Source organism: Ochotona princeps, chromosome 16 (genome assembly GCF_030435755.1).
Source record: "Ochotona princeps isolate mOchPri1 chromosome 16, mOchPri1.hap1, whole genome shotgun sequence".
Classification (NCBI taxonomy): domain Eukaryota; kingdom Metazoa; phylum Chordata; class Mammalia; order Lagomorpha; family Ochotonidae; genus Ochotona; species Ochotona princeps.
The window spans coordinates 42945776-42969262 of record NC_080847.1 but is presented as its reverse complement, the minus strand read 5'-3'; the positions used below and the strand labels follow the sequence as shown (position 1 = coordinate 42969262).

Genomic DNA, 23487 nt, shown 5'->3' with positions numbered 1-23487 from the left:
AATCCACGGATTTCAGGATGTCAGAGAATCAGTGTGGAAGACCCTGCCTTCTTCCTAAACTTCCAGTGTGGAGTAGCAGTGACGCTGGTGATGCTGACACTAACAAAGGCACCAGCAGCATGTGAGATGTCCTCACGAGCCCACGCAGAAAGCTGCGAGGATTTCAAAATGTTTGTGCATCAACACAAACTGAATTTTTAATGCAAATTTCTTCATGAAGCTCTTGAAGTACCCTGCTATCCTCCACGCCGGCAAGTGTGAGGTTCGCAGAGACCAGCGATATCATTGCTCCCCCTAGTGGTGTCCTTCTTTGCTGGCACTCCTGGTGGGGGAGGCGCACACGTGCCCTGCTCTGTTCCATGTGGCCGCAGCCGGTGCCCTGGGCTGCCCTCCATGCTGGGTGACATCCAGGTGAGGTGCAGCTGGTGTCAGAGAGCAGCAGGTCTCGGCCTCCAGGCCGCACTGAGCGCCATGGCTTAATAGTCATACAGGGCTGTAGAGAGGTTATTCCAAAGTCGTTTTTTATTCAACTGTTATTCAGCAATATACAATACGGTTTATAAACAAGTGTCTGGCCTTGTTTCCAATCTTTATTTAAAAATAAATATTATTGACAGTGGATTTTAATTATGATAAGATGTTTTTTTAATCAAATGTCTTAAAAGAAATAATTTAATTAAAAAAGCCCCCAAAGAAAAAAAGTAAATTAAAAAAAACATCCTAAAGACAATAATCTACTAAAAATACTTTGCTTTGTCAGAAAGGTGTTGACCCGACATTTTTACATATTATCCTAAAGATAAATGTTCAATAGTTCGTGCAAAATGAAGACTTGGAGGAAAAAGTGTAGAAAAGAAAGATACATTAGAGTAGAGAAATGTTGAACCCATGCAGACTGCACGGTCCAAACTCCATCGTATTTGGAAACTAGATGCAGTATTTTAGGTGGTCTACATTTGTATAACTTCCCCAAAAATATGATTTATTTTATTTCCCACGTGGATGTCTTCATGCTTTTCTCAGCCTGTCCGTGTCTGTCTGGCGATGTGGTGGTCCCCGGGCAGGGGTGGGCGGCAGGTGGCGTTGTCAGTGCCCCAGCAGCAGCCGCAGGACCTTATGCACGGCTAACAGCAGCAGGGACAGGACTGGGTCCGTGGCGTACCTCGGGCCAGTGCCTACAGGGGATGAGAGGACAGGCAAGGTTGACACCTGCTTCCTAAAATCCCAGCAGCCCACCACTGGCCTGCAGAGCTGTGCGCACACGGCTGGAGGCTGGCGCCCGCAGCAGCTTCTGGAGAAAGCCAAAGCCTCTTGCACTGCTCTGTGTTAGAGCTCACGCACGGAGCTGATGACATGCACCGCAATCGAAAGGGCTCGTGCCAGCTTGCGGTTCCAAAGTCTACATCATTCTCTTACTTTCACCAAGATGATGTGCTTCTCTAGCTCCCAAGGCTGTGTAGCAAAGTGCCTCCGCATTGAAGGCCCAGCCTCCCCGACTCCTCCGTGCCTCCGCATTGAAGGCCCAGCCTCCCCGACTCCTCCGCGCCTCCGCATTGAAGGCCCAGCCTCCCCGACTCCTCCGCGCCTCCGCATTGAAGGCCCAGCCTCCTCGACTCCTCTGCGCCTCCACATTGAAGGCCCAGCCTCCCCGACTCCTCCGCGCCTCCGCATTGAAGGCCCAGCCTCCCTGACTCCTCTGCGCCTCCACATTGAAGGCCCAGCCTCCTCGACTCCTCCGTGCAGATGCCGTGATCGTACACAGTTCCATCTCAACTCCCTGCTGAATTGACACAGCTCAGCAGTCGCTCGGCCCTGCCTTGGGCACCCGGATGTTTCCAGACCTGCAGCGTCCTTCCTTGACAATACTGTCAGTAGCTTTCCCCTTCCCACCACCCAAAGTGCTGTGGAAACAGACAGCACTGGGTGGTGCAGCTGGGTGAGCTGAGGCCCTTAAGGACTGACTCACTGCTTGTCCCACGTAACCCCTAACTTTGGCTCTTGCATTGTCACTGAGGCTAGAACACCTGTGCCTTCATCCTGCCTCGCCTGGGCTACCCACTCAGCTCTTCATCTTCCTTCAGGGTCATATGGCCTGCTAGGCCTCCTCTGCAAGTGGGGGGGAGCCCGCTCAGGACCCACACTTCTTACCTGGTGAGGAGAGAGGCAGGGGTGAAGGCTTTGCACCTGCCCCTCGGTGCTAGCCAAAGTCCCTGGGGCATCCCTGGTAGTCTGGCACGTTGGCAGAAGCAGACTGCAGCCCTACCCTGCTCACCTGCTCATCTGGATGCTGCCTTGCTCCTTACCCACCCGGCCAGTCGGGCTGGGACTCTGCACCTGGGACCCTTTCCTGTGGCAGCACCAGCTGGGGCAGAAGGGCATGGCTGCCTCTGTTCAGCCACCCAGGGGAGCTGCAGTTGGGGCCATCTAGGTTCCTCCAGCCTCTACCAACACCAGTTTGAGGCTCTGCTGACAAGGCTGGGCCAGCTCGCATCATTCTTCTCTCTCCTGATGGAAGTGCTGTTAATTTCTCTGTGGCATGTCCCCAATTCCCTACTTCCTTTGGCTCTGGCCATCAATGCCCGTGTCAGAGGTCACTTACTGGTGCTTTCACCCATCTGCCCCCTTGACAAAGCGTCCAGTGTGACTCTCCAGCGCTCCATGTACCTAAGCATTTAGGGACATGCGGAATGGAGAAGAGGGAGGGGCTGTCTAACCGTGCACCGCTCGTGTGTAAATGGTCTCCATGTACAGTCCTTCTGAGCCCCTTCTGAGCAGCGCAGGCTGGCCCGTGCTGATATTCTGTTCGAGACCTCATTTTGCAGTCATCACTACTGGCCCTCCTGCAGCCTGGTTCTGGGTGTCTCTGAGCCTCTGGCCAGCTGTGCCTGGGAGAGAATCGCAGGACAACAGTCACTCTGAAGACCCCCGTCTGTCTTCACTGCTTCCTGCAATCACGCACCACTGGGATGGCCGGGTTCCTGGGGGGAACTCACTGGGTGTTCGGAAAACAGGAATCTGGCCAGCTAGGGTGTACTGTCTCCTGGGCGCACAGGGCTCATGTGGCCAGCCTGAGGTGTGCACCTCCCACATCTCCTGGCTCAGATCTTTATTTTCCAGCTGAGCCCGAAACTCAGGCAGTGGCAGGTGAGACATGAAGAGCCCACAAGCAGTGCTCTTGTGCTCAGGTTGCTAGACCTTGTAGATAGACGTTGGCTGGAGAGACTGCTCCTGGGCTGGCGAGCCAGGCAAAGGAAACCCAGCCAGGTGGCCTGTGGAATTGCTGGGCATAGGAGATGGGAGGAGAAAGCTGAATGTGCTCCAAGTACTGCTGTTGAGTCATTGCTACTAGGACAGTCTGAACTACGCAGGTTCAAAAGTAGGCTAGTGACATAGACTTTCCAAAAGGCTCCGTTTTGCAAGCACCAGCCAGCCATTCCATGCCAGGCTGGGCTGGAAACACCAGGCTGGGCAGGAGGCTGCAGTGGTGGCTTCCAGAGGCTAGGAGGCCCGTGGTGGTAAAGCGTAGAGCCCAGGGTCTGCGGGATCTCTGACGATGGATGGATGCTTTTGTGGCCAGGCTTTGGGTAGCATTTCATTCACTCCCTGGCTTAGTATTTCCATAGGGGTAGAGGGAACTATGGGAACTGGCATGTGGACTGGCACCAGAGAGAGGGGCCTTCCCCATGCCAGCCTGCTGTGTGACTTAGGGCAGCCTTCCTCACCTCTCCTGATTTCTGTCACACTGTGTCAACAAGAAGCTGGTCTGTCTGACCAGGCCGGAGCCCAGGCAAGGCACATCCTAGTGGTAAACACTGTAGCCAATGGACACAGCCCCCTCTATGACAATGTTCTCCCAACGCTGACTCTGGACTTGCTGACCTGGCTATTGAGTATCATCAGCTGTGAAACAGGTACAGGTGTGCAAAGTGTTCGTGTGGTAGGATTTACGCTCTCTCATACAGCCCTCGGGCCCTCTGTGGTGTGAAGAAGCCTGGGCCAATCCAGATAAGAACCAGGAGGTAGGGCCTGACACGGTAGCCTAGTGGCTAAAGTCCTCGCCTTGCACACACCAGGATCCCATATGACTGCCAGTTCTAATCCATCGGCCCTGTTTCCCATCTAGCTCCCTGCTTGTGGCCTGGGAAAGCAGTCGAGGACAGTCCAAAGCCTTGGGACTCTGTACCCACGTGGGTGGTCTCAGTGGTACTCTGTACTCCAACTGGGGCCAGGATGCACCCAGTTCCTCTGAGTTATCAGGGATTTGTGGATGAGAACATCTGGCCCCAGCAGGTCAAGCATCCCCCTTTCTCTGTGGAGGAAGGTGGCTCAGAAGCGAAGGGTGGTGTGCGAGGCAGGGCAGGGGCACTCCAGGGTATTAGGGAGTGAGGCGCACAGTTATAGGAGTGCCATTTTGCACAGAGCCTGGGAGATGGTGGGCACCACACAGGCACAAAGTGACCCCGAGAGCTTCCCTGCCTCCTAGAGTGCACATAAGTAGGGAACTGAAGTGTGGAAGCAGAGCTGCTATGGAGCTGATCAGGGAGCCACAGTGCCAGAGGCCTGCCCCAGACTGCAGTAATGATACATTCTACCTGGGGGTGGAAACTGGGAACCATTTTACCCTACAGTATGGGAAAGTGTTCTGGTCTTGGCTGCTGCACGAGGCTCAGCAGCCCTGGGCCGGCATTTCTTCCCAGCTGTGGACTGTCACCATGCACTGTGCCAGGTGCTCCTGGCACATACCCACCAGGCCTGCCCTGCTGACCCTCAGGGCCAGGTGAGCTGCCCCCACGCAACTGGATCCCTTTTGCTCAGCCCACCTCACTCACAGCCATTATCCAGACTCTGTCCTTTGTAGAGGGTAGGGGATTCAATTTCTCTGCCACTTATTAGTGAGTAAGCCCCTTCTCCCACATCTGGAGTGCAGGCGTGAGGGTGGGCCCTCCTGGCTTCCTGATGTTTTCTGAGCCTGCCCTAAACCGTGGACCCTGCAGCAAGCTGGGCTCTGCCCCAGTCCAGCTGCTGTGCTGCGAGGAGACAGCACCTTGTAAGGAGCCAGCTTCCCTTGTTGACATTTTAATTAAAGCCTCTTCATGGATATTTATTCAAAGGGAGTCAGTAAGGAATAATTGAGCAGTAACGAAATTTGTTTGGGTAGAATTAATTTCTGCCGTAAAATTAATGTGTGCTGGCAACTGGGGGCAAAAACTCAGAGCAACTAATGCTATTGGGTTTGAAAACGAATAGAGATCTTTCAAAGAAAAGTTGAGAGTGGCATGCGGAGCAGTGAGCTGGCAGGCGAGATACGGTCCTGTCTATCCTGATGATGGTGCCCTGCTGCCTCCCCCGGCAGCCAGCTCCTGGCTGTGGGACAAGCACTCCTCCCTCCAGGTGATGTCACGTCCATTGGGGACAATGACCAGGTGGCAGCCTCCATGACCAGGCCACGGGAAGATGCAGGCAGAGGCGGGCATTGTGGGCTATTTCTTACAGCACCTTCTGTCCCTTGTCATAGCCAGGTGACAGAGTTGGTCTGCATGGCACTTTCCAGTTCTCGTTATCACCTGTGCCCACCTTCCTCCTGCAGATGCCCCAATGATGTCTTCCTGTCTGAACAAATCGTTTTAAATAATGTTCTCAGATAATGGAATTCAAAGTTCATTTTGGGTAAAAGAATTTTTGAAATCTAGACGTAGTACTTTCACAGTCCGCATTTTCTTTGAGCTCTGCATACATCAGGGCTCTGATGACTGCTTTAAGGCCCTTATAAAGTAGCTCAACCTCACTGCATGGAACCCTGGTCTACAAATCCACTGGAAGCAAAACTGCTCAGGCCGGAGATGGACTGGGTTCTGAGGGGCTCTCCAGGGCTGCCCCTGGAACTCAGGGACTCTGCAGTGCTTGGGGACCTGGGGGAGTAGTCAGTTAGGGGTTACAGGCTCTGCCCTGCCCCGAGGTCCCCAAGGTCAGCACTAGGATTTACTGCCCAGCTGTCTGGGGCATCTCCCCTCCTGTGCCTCCTGAATCCCAGGTCAGGCAAAGAGTGGGCTCCCAGTTCATGCCTGCCACATAAAGGATGCTCAGGGTGTAGGTCCCGGCTGCAGCCTCCGTGGCCTGCTGACGCGAGCCAGGCTTGCTAATGGAGCAGGCACAAAGGAGCCATCCTGCTAGAATCGGCTTCCAGGCTCTGCCTTAGTGGCACCTGGATTCTTCCTTCTGTTTCTTTCTGAGGACTTTTCTTCAGCAGTTCAATTTAACCAAAAAGGTTAACATATCTTGATCGCCTAGGGATAGTGTTCTGCAAATACCATAACATGTGCTTATTAAATAAAATTAGCCCCGAGGAGCTGCCCAGGATATGCCACGCATTAAAACAGGACTCTATAGAATAGGATGCATGATATATTATTGCCTTCTGTGTTTTTTGTTGTTGTTGCATTAGCCTTTAAGCCAAATACAGTCCCTCATCTGCCCATCCGGAGGTCTGTCTCTGTATTAACTTTGACATGGGTGGTAACAGTCCACCAGCCTACAGATGCCCAGCCTACACTGGGGCTGGAGGAGCCAGGACTGACTGCTCAGCTCCCCCATCTGTGTCCAGCTGCCTGGGTACTGAAGGCAGAGGCATGAGGCAGCCCAGAGCTTGGGGCCACCTTCCCAGAATACATGGCCAAGTGTGCAGTGTTCAAGTGCTGGGAACTCCAGTCCTGCCTGTCTGTAGTCCTAATCTCACCCAACCTGCAAGCGTTAACTCATATTCCCTGCACACCTGTCCTTCCATCCAGCCATTCTAGTTCCCCGTTCACTCATACTTCAGCTGTTTTCCACTCATTCCCATCATACTTACGTGCACACTGATGTAAACATACACATCTTCCTTCCATCCGTGTTCCATTCTCCCATCCGACAACTACTCCTTCCACCCACTCCCATCCACTCACCATACCACCCACCCATTCATCCTTACTTCTACTCATCCATTCGTTATTCCATTATCTGCCATCCTGCCCATCCACGCATCCGTCTGTCTATCCACGCGCTCTCTCCTCTGCTCCTCTCCCATCTCCTCACTCCTCCATGGATGGACCAGCTGTTTGTTCCACACACACCCCCGCCGCCCTGCCCACGCACCTCACCACCATCCAGATATCCTTCTACCTGTATTCACACAGTCCAAGCCCCATCATCTCTTGGCTGATGGTTGCTTCTCTAGTGGTCTCCTCACATCCACCCAGACCTGCTCTGCAGCCTCCATTCTGCAGTCACAGTAATTATTTTTGAAAACATAGTGCCTGCCTATCCCACTTGCTCCCAATGCCATAGCCCTCAGGGCAAAGCCACACCCCCCCCCCCACGGCTCCTCCTAAAGTCTTCATTTGACTTTGAGCAGTGAATTTCTCCTAACTTTGTCCCTTGCTTGGTTTCTTGGTTTCTCAGGCTTTGCTGTAGCAACCTTGGCTTTGGCAGTTTCCTGACTCCTTTCTGTCTCAGGGCCTTTCTGGAAAGCTCCACCCTCCTCCACTCCCACCTAACTGCTCCCCACCTTTTAGATCATAACAAGTCTCACTTGCTCAGTGACCCTTCCCTGACTGGGTCATCCCCCTGTTCTGGCTAATGCAGCCCATGGTCTCTCCTTTAGAACACCAGCCAAGGCCATATGACCGCTCAATCAGCGTTCTGTGTCTGCCTCTGCCAGACTCTCAGAGCCTCACTGGTCCTAGTCATACTGTGCCCTCCATGCCCAGCACAGTTCTGGTACCCAATAGATGCTCTAGGACCACTTGGCTGAGGAAATGAATGCATTAGGCCAGGCCCAGGGCATGGGGGTAGTAGTGCCCTGGCTGAACCCCAAATCCATCCTCAGAGATGCATGGCCTGGCCACCAGGGCTCTGTGCAGCCCCTGCCCCCCAGCCTGGACCAGACCAGACGTGCCAGCTGGCCAGGAACTCCAGCCCCAGTTCAGACACAGCCTGACATGACGTCAGCTCTGCCTCCCCTAGGCTTATTAAAGAACCTTCCTCTGGGCCAAGTGGCGTTTCTACAAGAATCAACTGTAATAAAAGTTGCTCTTAGGGGACTGACATTGCAGCTGGGCTTTCCTGGCTTTAAGAAAACCCAACTTCCTCCTGAAGGGAGCTGACAGGCAGTGGGCCAAGGGTCAGCAGAGGGAGGGACTCTGAGTCCACGGCTCTCAGAAGAATGGGTGGGAGGTAAGCTCCAGGAAACCCTGGAGACAGAGCTGGACAAGCGGGAGTCCTGACTTTCCAAGGGTGCAGGCAGCCCACTCCCACCCCCAGTAGCTCCTGGGGAGGCGACATCAGCTCACCTCCCTCTCACGAGCCCCTGATGCCAAGCAGCGGCAGCATTGGCGATCACTGGGAAAGCAGGTAGAATGTCAGCATGATGTGACAGTACAGGAACAGGCATGGAAGAAAGACTTGTACAGGGAGACCACTCCTCCCAGCCCAGCACTGCGTTTCCCCACACAGGTGACGTGGGCACCTCCTGTCCAGTCCTGGACTTCGCCAGGCTCCCTCTGGCTACGCTACTCTGTGCAGCATCTTCCCTCTGCTCGCTTCCCCAGAGCTGCAGCTCTCCAGTGCCGCATGCAGACACAAGCTGCCCCTCCTCCCCCCATCACAGTGCCTGCCTGCTCCCCATGGATGGCTGCCTATACAACAAAGGCAGAGCAGGCACCACTGACCTGGCACACCTGACCAGGTGTGGCCTTGCCTGGGAGCAGGGCAGGCGCTGCCAGGCCCAGAGGGCATCTGTGCAAATGTGGTAGTTTCCTTTGCTGATGGAACATGAGAAACCGCAGTGAAGTTGTGCTTGCTCACCAAGGAGCTTCTGACTCATGGGCAACAGCCTCAGCCAGGCAAGGATGAGGACATGGCAGCGACCCCGTTTCCCACACTCCCCCTGCGGAGTGGCAGCGAGTGAGTGATGCACAGAAATAGCGCCTTGCTGGGGCCATTTGCAGTCTGATGGCACTGGCTGTGCTTGAGCCCCATCAGCTCCCCTGGGACTCCTTCCATCCCACGATGCCCCCAGTGAGAGCAAGACAGAGAGTGAACCCCTGAGGGACTCCTGGGAGGGGCACACCCTGATCACCTACCTCAATGGGCCTCCTGGGTGATATAGGTAATGGAGCATCGACAGGTGCCAGACTCTGGGCAAAGCTAACACCTGCCCCACCCCTTGGACTAGCCTCTACAATCTCATGCAGCATCTCTGGCTTGGGAACTGGTACACCTCGGATGAAGACCACTGGGCAAGCTTCCCCCTGGCAGGCCAGAAGTGACAGAATTAGAGTCCTAGCAGAACAAGTGTCAGACTCAGGCAGGGCTGGCTTGGGGTTCATCCTTTGGTTTCTGGGGGCTGGTGCTCTGTCAGGGCCAGAAATGGGGAGAACTTGCTGGTGTCAAAGCACGGCCTGCCAGTGGCCAGCAGAAGGGCAAGGAGCATTGGCACAATGGGAGGAAGGATGAAGTGGTTGGCAGAGGTGGTAATACTCCTTCACCCAGAACTGCCTGCAATCTCTCCTGAGTTTATGCTTTGGTTCTTTCCCACAATGCACTGCTTTTGAGGGACTGATGCCAGGTCATCTCACTCCATGCTTTTGTTTGGAATGCCCCCCAAAGCTTCCTCTGCTCAAATCTCTAAGGGGTGGGGCCTAGTGGAGTCCCCTCCAAGGGCACCCATATGTTCTCCCTGTGACCCTGCTCCCTATCATGAGAGATTGTTAGAAAAGCAGGAGCTGAGGCCAGGGTTGTAAGCCAGGATGCCACTGGGGCACCAGTTCAAGTTCTGGCTGCTCCACTTCTCATCCAGCTCCCTGCTAATGCGCCTGGGAAAGCAGCAGAAGATAGTCTAAGTGCTTGAGCCCCTGCACCATGTGGGATATCTGGATGAAACTGCTGGCTCTGGCTTAACCCAACCCTTGCCATTGCAGTTATTTGAGGAGTGAATCAGTAGGTGGAAGATTCTCCCTCTGTCTTCCAAACACAACAAATCTAAAAAAAAAAAAAAAAAAAAAAAGGTGCCTGGCAGCTGTTTTTCTGACTTTCTGTTTGGCAAAGGGACTATTGATTTTTTCTGCCATTCTGTCACTGACACACCCAGGTGGATGCAGTCGGCAGGAACCAGAGCTGATCTGATGTAGGCACCAGGCCCTAGACCCTCCAGAGTTGTGAGCTAACCAACCCTGCTCTCCCCAAATAGTCATGAAGAGCTGATGTCTCCACTGCCCGATGGGTGTCGGCTGTGCAACTAGGTACTCCTAGGCTCTATTGATCATTGAGCTTGATGGACCACTGAGGTCCAGCTTAGCTGGACAGGGTAAGGCCAGTGGTGGGGGAGAGTATTGCAAGAAGGGGTGGGAGCGAAGCTTCTGAAATGTCTACTGTGGCTCCTTATTTGCAATGGATAGAAACTCTCTCCTTGAATCATAAGAGCCCGAGGCAGCTGAAGCCAGCAGGAAGTTTTGGTGTTCCAGCCTGGAGGGTGATAATGACAGGACAGAACAAGCAAGACTTCCCTGAAGCATTCTCCATACACGGATGCCACAAGGACAGGCTTGGCAAAGCCGGTGTCTCCAGAACCATCTCATGGAGGACATGTGTGGATCAAGCGGCCTGAATGCAGCCTTGGCCTCATGCTCTGGCTTGGCTGCCCAGGACACTGCTGTCATGAGCGGCTCCCTCCATCACTGGCTGCTGAACAGCAGCTAAACCCTAACCCAGAGGAGGCCAAATGGGGTAATCCATCTTGGTATTTATAGCACATTTTCCCTGAGAGCACCAAAGCCATTGACAAGCAGGCTAATTTCCCCAGAAGCACCACCCCAGGGAAGCAGGCTTGTCAGCTTCATAATGAATAGGTAGGAATGGGGCCTTCCAGGGGCTGGGCCTGTGTGCGAGAAGCCTCCTGTTCAACTTTCCAGCAGCCCTTACATAAGTCAAAGTGGAACTTCAGCCCTGGCTTTCTGAGATGGGCCGGGGAACCCAGCATAGCTCAGGGAAACAAAAAAAAAGATGAGCCGTTTCCCCCTGCTGGGCTGCAAGCATGCCTTAAAACCATGCTGGCACCTCCCACAAAAAGCCCAGGGGGTTAGGTCATAGCCAAGCCCTTACCACTATCCACATGTAAAAGAATCAATCAATATCATGCTACAAAAGCACTTGACCTCACTTTTCCACTCACAGGCTGAGGAAGCCTTAATATCCACAGCTGCAAAAACCTGTGCCTCGCATGGAGGGTTGGGCTCCTGGGGACACTGGGAAAATCTGACCCCTGAATTCCCATATGGGTGCTGATTCATGTCCTGGCTGTCCTACTTCTGATCCAGCTCCCTGTTTATGTCCTGGGAAGGCAGTGGAGAATGATTCAAAGCCTTGGAACCCTGTACCCATGTGGGAGACAGAGAAGAAGCTCCTGGCTCCTGGCTTTGGATCAGCTCAGCTCTGGCCATTAAGGCCATTTAGGGAATGAACCAGTGGATGGAAGATCTTGCCCTGTCTCTTCTCTCCATTAATCTGCCTTTCAAATAAAGATAAATCTTTAAGAAGGCCGGCTCTTGGCTCCTCTTTCCAGCCGGGGAAAGGATCTGGCTTTGGGTTAAAAGCAGGGAAGGTGGCTGTGTGCCCGGTGGGCTTAAGTGAGTTGGGGCACAGGGTAAGAGCTCAGTAAAAAGATAAAGTATTCTTTATCCTGATTCTAATCCAGGAGTGGCTTTTCTGTCCTTAATTTGAGATCTCTCTGGGACCCAGAGAAAGGCTGCATTGTGCCTGGCCCACTTAGTGACAGGCTAGATGGCAGCAGAACTTGGTATCAGGGCACAGGGTGGGGTGGGGAGAGTCCTCCAGCAGCTTTCCGAGGACTAACCAAACAGGGGACAGCATCAGCGCAGGTGCCTTTTACAAGTCTGAAATCACACACTGTCTACATGAAGCCGTCTCTGGTTGCTGTGCTGGTGCAGGGCAGTCCCCTCTGCAGACTCTAACACTCAGTTCTTTGCCCAAGTTTCCTGGGAGTCCCCAGGCCTGGGTCCATGGTGGCCATCCATGATCACCACTCCTGGGGACCCCTGCATGTTGTTCTCTGGGCAGATTTGGGCGGCTCCTGCTGACCGTGAGGCTTGGCCATTTCCTTCCTGAAGCCCTCGCTTTTTCTCTAGCAGGAGGTTCAGTGAGCCTTGCTCTGTCTTCTCTGCGACATCTTTTGTCAGACTCCTGTTCTTAATTTTGAGCCCCATGGCACCTTGGGACTTGGAGGAGGAGTGGACTGTTTCAGGCGGTTATCTTTGACCCTCCAGGGCCCAGGGTGACCCCCTGCACAGGTGGTGCCCCAAGGCACCAGCACCCTGCTGCTACTACTGAAGACACCACAGGCAGCATTGCGATTCTCCAGGGTCATGCTGGCACCCAATCCTGCTCTGTCATCCACCGGGGCCCGGGGCTCGGGTCAAGACTCAGTGTCTTCACCTTGCCCACAGCCCCCTTCAGTGCGGGTTTATGGTTGTCATGGTGACGCCCAAGGACGCTCCCCCTAGATGGCTCCCAGCAGCAACAGCTTCTCCAAAGCAGTCACACCCATGGCCTTGACTGTCTTTGTCTGATTATTAATTGAAACATGGAGAGCCAGTTCTCTGTGTGGGCACCAGGCACAAGTGTGCCACATCTAGACACTGCTCTGTGGGGGCTATGGTGCCTCTCCTTGCTGCTAGAGCCCTGAGGCTAATTAGAGGCTCGCACAGCACCGATCCGATCCTGAGGTCCCTTCAGAGGGGACCCTCTTGCCAATGCATAAGCCTTCAATTGCAAGCTGGATTCTTTGGAGGGGAGGCTGCACTCGGCTGCAGTGACTCCCAGGTCAGAAGTGCTTGGAAGATACTGTTTTGTGCTCTCCCTTCCTCCCTCCCTCTCTGCTAGAAACAACAACCAGCAACAAAATGTTCGTGAAAAATGGGTCAGCATTCAGATTAATTAGGAGCCAGATTTACGGATGCGGCTAAGAAGACACCCAGCCTCCAGTGCCGGCTCTGCTCGGCTAATCCAGCCCATGTTGATTTTTAAGCACAAATACCAAAATGTCTCTTGACAAATGAGACGTGAAACGAATGAGTTTTTGCACATAAAATTTTAGTGCAAATATGTATTTGGCTGCGTTGGGCACATATGGGGCCCGGGCTGGCTGCCTGGCCCTGCCACAGCTTAAGGATGAAGGTGAGAGCAGGGTTGGCCCCATCCTTCCTGGCATGGGCACAGCAGCCATCAAACACACACTGCCTTCCCACCGGAAGCAACTACCTCGCAGGGGATGGGCCCACTGAGATGTTACCAGTAAGAGACAGTCATAGTGTCCCCACGGCCTAGGAGGAGCCTCGGTAATGCCCGAACTCATCCTCCATCAGCCTTTTCTGCTCTGCTCCTAGGCCCTGGAGGCCCACCTGTGAAGTCTACATCATCCAGGTACCCGTGCCCTTGGATTCCAGGAGGCTCTGGCCAACAGGAAGCCCTGATAGCATAGTGGGCAGGAGGACAGGGGGTTCTTGCTGGGGCACAATGGACACAGTGTGTTTGCCCTGAGGCCACTGCTCCTCTTGGTTAGTCCAGGGAGTCACAGCCCCCTCTGCTGGCTGCTGTAATGCTTTGAACATGGCTATAGACTGATCCATGTCCTGGGTGCCCAGTGTGGTGGTGTCTGCTACTTTCCTCTCGGCTGGACCTCCCAAAAGGGATCTGGAGAGGTCAGGGCTCTTGCTGAGGCATCTATGCTACTCCTGGCCTGATCAAGCCAGGAAACAGAGCCCTGAGAGGCCACCATCCCTGTAGCAACCCTGTGAGTCATGCTGGCACCCAGTTAGCACTACCTTCACTCCTGGAGAGGCAGAAAGAAGCTGTGAACCCAGGCTGCTGCCCTGAGCTATTAAGATATGAACACACTGTCCTGAGGCTGGCAGGTGCAGGTGCCCAAGGCCCCATTCCTGGGATGACCCTGGGCAAAGTGCCATCAGCATTGAGCTGACAGAAGGACCCCTTATCCTACAGGAAGGACAGCACCAATTATCATACCTTCCATAGGAAGTGCCAGGCCCTGGGGCATTCCACTATTGTACCCAACCTTAGTGACTATGTCAGGCAGTTAGACCAGCCTTGGCTGGGCTCATGGGTCAAACTTTGGCCAGGGGAAGGTAGAGACTGAAGCAGGAATAAGCTGATCTTGGCCTTGCTACCATTCTATGAGCACTGCTACCAAGCTCATTCTTCAAGCTCTTTCCTGGAGCTGGCATTGTGACATAGAGGGGTTAAAGCCACCACCCATGATGGGCTCTGGTTCAAGTTCCAGCTGCTCTGCCTCCCTGTTAATAGCCTAGGAAAGAAGCAGAAGATAGCCCAAGCCCTTGGATCCCTATACCACATGGGAAACCCAGAAGGAAGTTCATGTTCCTGGGCTCAGCCTGGCTCAACCATGGCTGTTGTGGCCATTTGGGGGAGTGAGCCAAATGGACGGAAACTCTTTACCTCCATAACTTTGCCTTTCAAATAAAACTCTTTAAAAAAGAGCTTTCTTTCCTTTGGTGCATCCTTGATCAAAGCTTGCACCCAATCCTGTAGTGTCCAGTGGTTATCAGAGCTCTCCTTAGCTTGTCCTCCAATGGCTAGCCACTGAGTTTTATCTTCCTTGTCCCCTCTTCTTCAGCCAGAACAACTTAGGCCATGGCAATCACCATGAGCCCATATGCACAGTAACACTACGTTCCCTCTGCAGTCAGGGACTGCCCTGTTTTACAGATGGCTCAGAGGGGTGAGGCAGTTGCCTAAAGTCACACAGCCAGAAGGGCTTCAGGTATGACTCACACATGGCCTCTGTCTCCCACATCCTGTACTTACAGCTTGGAGGAGGCGTTTGAGGGGTGTATCACAACCTGTTATCACACAGTTACAGAGTGAGAGGGGCTTCTCTTCCCCAGTAGCACCAGCTGCCAATCTGGTGGTGGACAGAGGCATCTGGCTCCTCCAAGGAGTTGCTCTTGCTCTGCACAGTGAAGACACGAGGCTGCTTCCAGGCCTGGCCCTTATACACCAAACACGGCCTCCTCCCTTCCCTGCGAGAGTGCAGCACTGCCAAGATGCCTTGGGCGGCTGCCTCCTCTATCCCCTAAGGATTTAGGAACACCCAATGCATGAGAGACTGACTCCCCATACAAAATGTGTGCCTTAGACACAGGTGAGGAACCTTCCCTTGGTCAAGGACTGTGATATTTATAACTTTAGTCACAGGCCATGTAAATCTAACTTAAAAAAAAATCTAGCCTGCAGTAGACTTACTGCATCTCGACACCCACCTGAGGCTGTAAGTGGTTTCCCAGACCTTACCCCACCCTCTCATGAGGGCTCCACTCTCGCAGGGAACTGGGCCCAGAAGGGCAGCTTCCACCTCTGCTCTCAGGGCTGGTGACATATTGTTTCTCTCAAACTATTCTGGAAAGCCACTTGCTGAAGCTGCTGGCGTTCTAGATCTGAGTTCTAGACCTGGAATTGAGCCCTTGCACCTCCTACTCCAGGGAATGATAACGTGGGCAAGAAACAATATAATTACACCAAGCCATGGATATTCCCAGGTTTATATGTCATGACGCCTAGTGCTAATATAGGAGCTGGAGCAGGCTGAACCTACAGCTTCCTTCTGCTCTACCTCCCCCGAGAGCCTGGAGGAAAGTTTTGAGTGTCCCTGTGTGGTACCTAACAGGGATGAGGCCTTCAGACCCAGCCCTTATCCTGAGACTCATTGGGGAGCCTGCCATGGGTGTAGAACAGAGTGAAAAAAATGGAGCAATGGGCTAGATAAACCGGTGGTCTCACCAGTTTGGGTAAGCTGTTGTATGAGGCCTGGCACCCTGGACTCAGCAGAAGGGAGGGAACAGGTGGATTCAATTGCAGGGGCCTGCAGATGGATTCTGTCACACCTGGGAGGTATGACTGTCCCAAGTTTTCAGGGTCCAGGGGTCAGAGAGATGCTCTCTAAGGGCCTCTGCATCACAGCAGATGGGGCACATGGCTCAGGGAGTAACCAAAATCAGGGACTGCAGTGAAAGCTGCGGGCCCAGCCCAGCATGGAGGGAGGGGGAGGGTCATTCCACTCTCAGAATAGCACAGCCCTGAGCGAGTCAGCCACCACCTTGGAATCTCCCTCTGGGGTTACTAGCCCCTCCCTGTTTTGGACACTGTCCTGGCAGTCCCCTTGGTCTTCTAATCTGCTCGTAGCACATCACACACCCCTTGACACATACCCTCTGCAACAAGTCTCCCACTGCACAGGGCATCGTCCTCAAGGGAACTGGAACTGCAATATACAACAGCATGCAGAGTGGTCGGGGACCATCCTGACCCCGGCCAGAGGCAGCAGAAGCCGCAAAAGGGGCCACCCCCACCGGCTCGGCCCCAGTCTGCTCGACTATGAGCAGCAGAGAATGGCACCCACATTTCAACCACGTCCTCACCCTCTCAGCCAGGTGCTACTGCCTCGGCCTGTGTGGCCTCTCTCCAGGCTCAGGCTTGAGACATATGAGCTGGTCCTCAAGGGTCCAAGCTCCAAACCCAAGACGACGCGCTGCACACGGCAGCCTCAGGCACACTCCGAGACCCGCACATTCACAGGTATCACGCGGTGATCGAACACAAGCCAAGAGCAGAGACACCAGAAGCAAAGGGCCAGGAAACCGCACATCTCGCAACATGCGCCGAGACCGCGAGCGTGAGAATCAAGAGGCAGACCTCCTTTTTAAACTCCCGGGTCAGGACCGCCCTGCGCCCCGGGTCCTGTCGGCCCTCCTGTCCTCGCGACAGCTTGCACGCCCCCTCGCCTCTCCTGCCCTTACCGGAGCCATGCCGCTGGCGCAGAAGGACAGCCTGGCCTGGTGGCAGCGACGCCGACGAAGCAGCAGCCGTGGCGATGACAGTGGTGGTGGCCGTGTGCGCCTCGGAGGCGACGGCAGCCTCGGGGACTCTGGGATCCGGGGCGGCGGGAGGGCTCCCGGGCGGCGGGCTCCTGTCACCGCGGCTAGGCTCGGAGGTGGTGCGGCCCGCGGCACCCGCCGGGTTGGCGTTGGCAGCGCTGGGGGAGCCGTGGCGTCGCGGTCCGCTGCTTTGGATGTGGGACACGGCCTCGGCGGCCTGCATGTTGGGCGGCGCGAAGCGCGAGAGCACGCGCAGCAGCGCCTGGGCTTTGTGCTCCTGCGTGTCGTCGTCGCTGTAGTCCGACACGCGGCACTCGTACACGCCCTCGTCCTGCAGCCGGACGGCCGACAGCCGGAGCCTGTGAGAGATGTCGTTGCCCTGGACGCGCACCGTCTGCAAGAGAGCTGGGTTAGCGGCCTGCCCGGCGGGTCTTCCCGCTGGTGCCGGCAGAGTTAGCCCTCTCCACCCGCGCCGTGCGTGCGAGTGCGTCTCAACTCCCCCCTCCCCTGGGACCGTGCCTGCCCCCCGCCAAGGTCCAGCTTCCCGCACCTGCACTTCTCCGGCGCAGCGGGAAATCCAGATCCTGCCTCACCGTGGGGTGGCTCTGCCCCTGGGTGGCCAGGTTCCCACATTGCATCCCCGCCCCCACAAACCCAGACTCCGGATCTTCCAGTTGCTTCTCCCTCCGCAAGGCAGCCCCACCCCACCCTCCTGCTGAAGGGTTCACTGCCCCTCCCTCATCGTTTCCGCGTGGACTCTCTCCAGCCCAGCCACTGGCCAAATCTGACCTTGCACCCTTATCGCACTGGAATGGGAGGTCCTGGGTTGCCTCCTAAGGAGAGCTGGCCCTCACAGGTGCACTTGACCCAGGTTGATTCCCTACCCTTCGTAGCTAACTCTAGCTTCCCCAAGGACACAGGTGACATTGAGGCTGCCCTCCTGGTGGCTGCTCCGAGCTCGCCTTTCCCAGTGCACTCGGGGAGCCCTCACCTCTACAGCGAGCCCACGAAGAAGCCCGGACCTCTCCAGCTCTAATCCTGACCCGCTCAGCAGAGAAGGCTCCGGCACTTCTCCCAGAGTTACAAAACCCATGCCCTGGACTCCGCGCATCCTAGCAAGACTCCCCCCCAACAGTGCCCCGCGCAAGCCTACAGCACGCAGTGCCCACACCTGCAAGCCCACCGAAGACGGAGGGTGGCGGCGGGGCGGAGGGGGCGGCAGCCGGAGCGGGGTCGTGGTGAGGGCTAGGGCGAGCGACCGCAAGGGAGCACCGCCGCCCGAGACTGGCAGGCGAGCGCACGAGAGTTTTACAGCGAGCGCTGAGCTGAGCACTGGAGCCTCGGATTCTCGGTCTACACAAAAGAGAACCGAGCTCGCTGCTGGCGACAGATGGCGCCGCGGAATGCCAGGCAGCCGCCAAGGCGCGGCCGCGAGCTGGGCTGCGAGTTGCCAAGGCCGCCGGCGAGGCCTGCTAAAGGGGAGGGAGCTGTGGGGCGCGAAGCGGCCGGAAGGGGTCTCCCGCGGGCCGCGCTGGGCTCCACACTTACGCTGATTTTAGTTGCATCCTTATTTGTTACCTAAAATGCAGGGAGGGAGAGGAGAAACAGACATTAGGCTTGCGTGGCCTTCGGAGGCTCATGGGTTCTCAGACTCGGATTCGGGGGGCCCAAACCGCCTCGGGGTGTGGAGGGAATTGAGGGCACCGAGGGCGGAAGGATTTTCAGAGTTGATCCGGAAGGAAGCGGAGTCTGCAGCTAGCAGGATGTGGGACCGCGCTGAAAAGGGGGTTTGGCCACCCGCCACGATGGGAGGGGGAAGGGGGAGACCCTCGCCCTGGCTCCCCAAATCCTCCGTGTGATCTGGAGCCGTTCGGTGTGTGCGGAGCAGACCCAGTAGGAGACCTGCAGCAGTAATTCTGGGTGGAAGCCTGAGAGAATGTAGGTAGGTGCACAGGTAGGTGTAGGTATAGGTGCGTGTGCGCGCGCGCTCTAGCCTGCGTGTATGACAGTATGGCCTGTGAGGCGACCTGGGCAGAGTGGACCAGGGGGGCCGCCCCTCGAACCCGGGACGCTGGAGGTGACCCGCCGGCCTCCCTGCTAGTCCGGGGGAGCTTCGCTTCTTGGCCCGGTGCCCTGGGAATCTCAGAGCGGCGGGGCGCAGTGGAGCCCGGCTGGACAACGGTGTGTGTGTGTGGGGGGGGGGGGTCTTCCCTCATTAGACGCTGGCTCGAGGCTCGTTAGAGCAGGTGACCCGCTCTGGCTTTTAGCATCCAGATGGGAATGGGGTTGCGGGAGCAAGGACCCTGTCCAGAGAATCAGGGTTTGGTGGTGCTGGTGGTGGTGGTTGGGGGTGCGCCAGCGGTTGACTTTGAAGAGGACTGGAAGCGTGCCGCGGGCTTCGCCAGTCCCGCCGGCGGCCTGCCCCGGGGTCGCCTTCGCCATCCCCAGTAGGTTACCTTGCTCCGGGCGCCCGGCACGCTGAGCGCCAGCTCGTGCAGCAGTTCCCGGGGCGGCTCCTTGAGGTACCACCACTGAATCTCCAGCGAATACGAGGTGGCCCCGCTGGCCCGGAACGCGCACGGCATCTCGATGTCGTCTCCCTCCCGTACTGTCACATCTTTGGGTACTTCAGTGAATGTAGCTGGAGGGCGGGGGTGGGGATGGGGGAAGAGAGGCGTGACTAGCTGGAGGGCGGGGGCCTGGGGCAACCCCCGTCAAGGCAAGGCGCTCGCTCCCTCCGGGGCTAGCTGGCCTGGTGCCGCCCCCACTCCCACCCTCACCCCCACCGGCGACTTGGTAGCGCACGGCCGGCGGCGCTAAGCAAAGTTGGATCGGGCTGCTGCGGGGCAGCAGCGGGCTCCGGCCAGAGGCTGCAGACCGCTTCCCTCCGGAGCGGGAGGGGCGGCTCACGTCTCTCTCGCGCGCTGGGCCGCACCCCCGGGGCCAGGCTGGGGCTCCCGACTCCCGCTCTCAGCAGGCAGCCTTGCCGCAGCTCGAGCCCGCCGGACTCGGAACGCATCGGGCGCGGGCGCTGCGGCGACCCTTCACGGCTCTTCTCGCCTAACCCTCCGAGAGCGCGAGCTGCACACCGCGATGGCTGCAGACAGCTAGAAATCTGCCCCTTCTCTTGTTCCTTCGTGGCGGCCCCGGCCAAGAAGACCCCGAACCCACCGCCGCAGCAAAGTTCCCGCGCTCACCGTCGGCCACGAAGAGCAGCAGGGCGTGCAGCAGGAGAGGCGGCAGGTATCCGAGGGCGCCGCGCCGATTCCGCTGTTCCATCTCCCGCGGGGGGCGCGGTGGCAGCGGGGGCCCGGGCGCGGAGAGGCGGCGGTGGCAACAGCGTGGGCTCCGGCTGCGGCTCCGGTTCGGGCTAGGACGCCTCCGAGCCTGCCATGGCCCCGCGCGGCGCCCCCTCCCCTGGCCGCCGGCGGCCGCCAATCAGCCCCGCTCTCTCGCCGGCTGGCCCGGCGCGGCTCCGGCGGGGGGCGCTGGTGGGGGTGTGCAGGAGGCTAGCGGGGGTCCGTCAGTGCCTCGCTCGGTCTGGGTGTCCACAGGACGGTGCGGAGGGTGGGTGACGGGGGGGTGGTGGCGGTGAGACGCGCTTCAGTCTCCGCCCGGCCGAACCGGCAGGGGCCGAGCTGCGCCAGGACCCATCCCTGACCGGGAGAGTGCGCGCCTCCTAGCCGCGAGCTTCTACCCTCCTCCTGGTCTCCTCCTGGTTCGCCTTCCGACTGCCACCTCCTCCAGCTCCCGCCGAGCTCTCCCGCCGCCGCCCCCGCCGGCTTCTCCGCGGCTCTCTCCGCGAGTGGGCGCTCAGCCGCGGCGCGCAGACCTGGCGTCCGATCCAGCGCAGCGCAGGGAGAGCGGGACCGGCGTGGCAGACCCGGAGCCGGGGAGAGGCGGGCGGGGTGGAGGGGAGGAGCGGGGAGGGGAGGGAGGGGGCGGTCAGTGGCTGGGCGCCGAGCCGCCTCCGCTGCTGCACCACCCCCGTCCTCCACCTCCCCTCCCCGCTCCCGCCTCGGCCCCACACCGCCCCTACCTTGGAGCGCACCCCCCTCAACGCGGGGGTCGCTCGGAGGGACCACAGTCTCTCCGGTTGGAGCGCAGCCCCGCCCCGCACCCTCTTTGATTGGGGGTCCTCCCACCCAAACTCTCCTGGCTTCTTCCCAGTCTCCATCGCTCGAGACCGCTGCTCAGTCCTCTCCTAGCGTGTCCTGCGGCCCTCTCCGCAGCCTCCCACCCAACACCCAAGCCCTCAACTCCTTACCCTGATTTGGGCAACGAGCGTCACCGCTCTTTGGCCCAGGCCAGGGCCGTGGCAGGCAGGTGGGCGCTGGGGACCAGGGAGAAGGGCGGAGCGCCGTTCCGGGCCGGGGATGAAGCCGGGTGACGGCGGCGACGCCGAGAGTCTGCAGTGTTGTGAGCAAGAAGTGAGCGCACAGCGCCGGGCGAGCAGGTTCCTGTGGCGCGGAGAGCGCCCGGGCGAGCCAGCCAGCAGCGGCCGTGAGTGACGGCAGAGGCGGCGGGGATGGGGTGGGGTGCGGAGCGCCGGGCACGACTCCGGGCCCGGGAGGTTTCTGGGCGGGGGCGGGGTTCCTGTCCCTGGATCGCTGGTCCCTGCTCCCCACCCGCTCTTCGTGGGTCCCTGCCCCTCTTCACCCAGCGCTAAGAGGGGGTCCTGAGAAGGAGGGAGGCAGAAATTGAGACCACAGTAGCGTTCGGGAACCAACCTCCCCGTCTGGCGTTCCCCGCATTCCGTGACCGCCCCAGCGCCCGGAGCCCGCCCTCTCCCCGGCCGTCTGAGGGAGAGCGGCTTAGCTCAGAAGGATAGCATGGGGGCGGACCTGTCACTCGGACCGAGCAAGTAGTGGTTCAGGGGCGAGCCTCAGGGCTTGGCCTGGCGCTCTCCGTTACCTTCCTCGGTGGGGGGGTCCTCAAGCAGTGAATTTCAGCGTCTTTGTTGGGGGGTGGGACACCTCAGCATATCTGCGCGCCTCCCTGGCAACTCGGGGGTGCCCTGTGAAAGTACTTTCCAGCAGCCACTAGGGTCCAGGCAGGCTGCGCACAGTGCAGGAAGGGGAGAGGGTGCCGGCTCTGGCCAAGCTCTGCGCTCGGCAACACGGCGCCCCTGGACAACGCCCTTCTTTCCCGCCTGGACCAAGGTTTCAGTTTCCTGTGTATGGTCAAGGAGTTGTGTCTATCCCCATCACTGTTGTTCCTCCCAAAGCTGCAATGGCCAGGTCCTCTGGCTGGGAAGGAGGAGAGGCCTGGGACCTCCCCTTTCCCCAGTCCCTCTTTAGAGGCCGCAAAGCATTCGCAAGGGCCTTTTGTGCCTTCTTTGCCACCTCCCTGGAGCTTGCAGGTGGTCCTGTCCTTAGAAACCACCTTGGCCTCTTGGGTGAGAAGGCCCTGCCGAGCCCGGCTGCTGTCCTCAGCTTCTGAAGGGAGGGGGCAGACTTGCACTGTGCTATATACATTCAGGTCCCGCGTGGGAGGCAAGGAAAGCAGATTGCGACTGGGGCCTAATTCCAGGCCAGAGCTGTGATGGCAAGAGCTGGCTGGGCAGAAGCTCACTAGGAAGACTGTGGTGTCCCCTCCTGGTGCCATGTCTCAGTGCAGGTGGATCGCCAGTGATCAGAGATGTGCCAAGGGGGCAGGTTCCTGCAGAGAGGCAATTCCACTGTAGTCACCTTTGAGGTTGGCAGATCTTCCCCAGCTGAACCAGCTTGTGGGTTAAGGTGTTTCTAGCCTGCTGTTTGAGTTGGTGCTATTAATAACGAATAATTAGCCATATGTCATCACATGATTTTTTCTGCACCAGGCGCTGGCTACACACTCTCCAGGCACTAGTTCTCAGGGTGACAATGGAGACCACTGAATTCTGCAGTAGCTCCCACGTTGCTCAGCACAGACACTGGTGGCCCGGCCGTGGCAGCCAGGGTCAGACCATACTTCCACCTGTGGCTTCACCTCATTTTCGCTGTCCTTTCTCTGGCTTACACTGCCCTGGCCACACTGTCCTCCTTTCTGTAAGGGGGCAGATTGGATATGCTTCTACTCCAGGGCCTTTGCATGGGCAGTACCAGCTGGCTGGGATGCCCCTCCCTGCATACTAACTCAGTGTGTTTTACTTTTTGTTAACAAGGCCCACCTGGGCCACTGTATTCAACCATGCATTCTGCATCCCGACCCCTCACTCCTAATTCCTCTCCATGTCCCACCTCACTTTTTTGTTTGTTTTTGCACTAAGCACTTCCAACATGAGATGTGATACCCTTATATGTTGTGCTGCTTGAGGTGTGTAAAACTTTGTTCCCGATGTCTCTCCAGCACCCGAACAGGGCCTGGTACATGGTGCTCCTAGCTGTGGAGTGAGTGAGCTCAGCTCATCCTGGTGACAAGCCTGTGGGGTAGACACTGGGGGGGGGGGTCATCCTGGGGGGCTGAAGCTCAGAGAGTTCATGCAACCTGCCCAAGGTTACACAGCTACTGAGTGGTCAAGTCCCACTTCAGTCCAAATCTGTCT

The 23487-nt window shown here is 57.3% G+C and overlaps 1 protein-coding gene across 3 annotated transcripts; it reads right to left on the bottom strand.

Moving 5' to 3' along the window:
* Positions 1–504: 504 nt before the first annotated feature.
* VSTM2B (V-set and transmembrane domain containing 2B) lies at positions 505–21660 on the bottom strand. 3 transcript variants are annotated; one of them, XM_058674448.1, is made up of 6 exons: positions 21229–21660; positions 20159–20793; positions 19418–19602; positions 18510–18539; positions 16884–17355; positions 505–1175 (listed from the first exon to the last, which is right to left on the bottom strand). In XM_058674448.1, exons 2-6 carry the CDS (start codon positions 20238–20240, stop codon positions 1087–1089), a joined length of 858 nt encoding a protein of 285 aa, XP_058530431.1. In that variant the 5' UTR covers positions 20241–20793; positions 21229–21660; the 3' UTR covers positions 505–1086. The 3 variants fall into 3 exon arrangements, with proteins under 3 accessions (XP_058530431.1, XP_058530432.1, XP_004595054.2); XM_058674449.1 differs by lacking the exon at positions 18510–18539; XM_004594997.4 differs by lacking the exon at positions 21229–21660 and having other exon boundaries at positions 20159–20830.
* Between the last annotated feature and the right edge of the window lie 1827 nt (positions 21661–23487).

Coding starts and splice junctions, on each gene's coding strand:
- VSTM2B (XM_058674448.1), bottom strand. CDS start 20,240: ATGGAACAGCGGAATCGGCGCGGCGCCCTCGGATACCTGCCGCCTCTC. Junction 18,540..19,417: donor TGCCGGGCGCCCGGAGCAAG/GTAACCTACTGG, acceptor CCTGCATTTTAG/GTAACAAATAAGGATGCAAC. Junction 17,356..18,509: donor AGGATGCAACTAAAATCAGC/GTAAGTGTGGAG, acceptor GCTCTCTTGCAG/ACGGTGCGCGTCCAGGGCAA.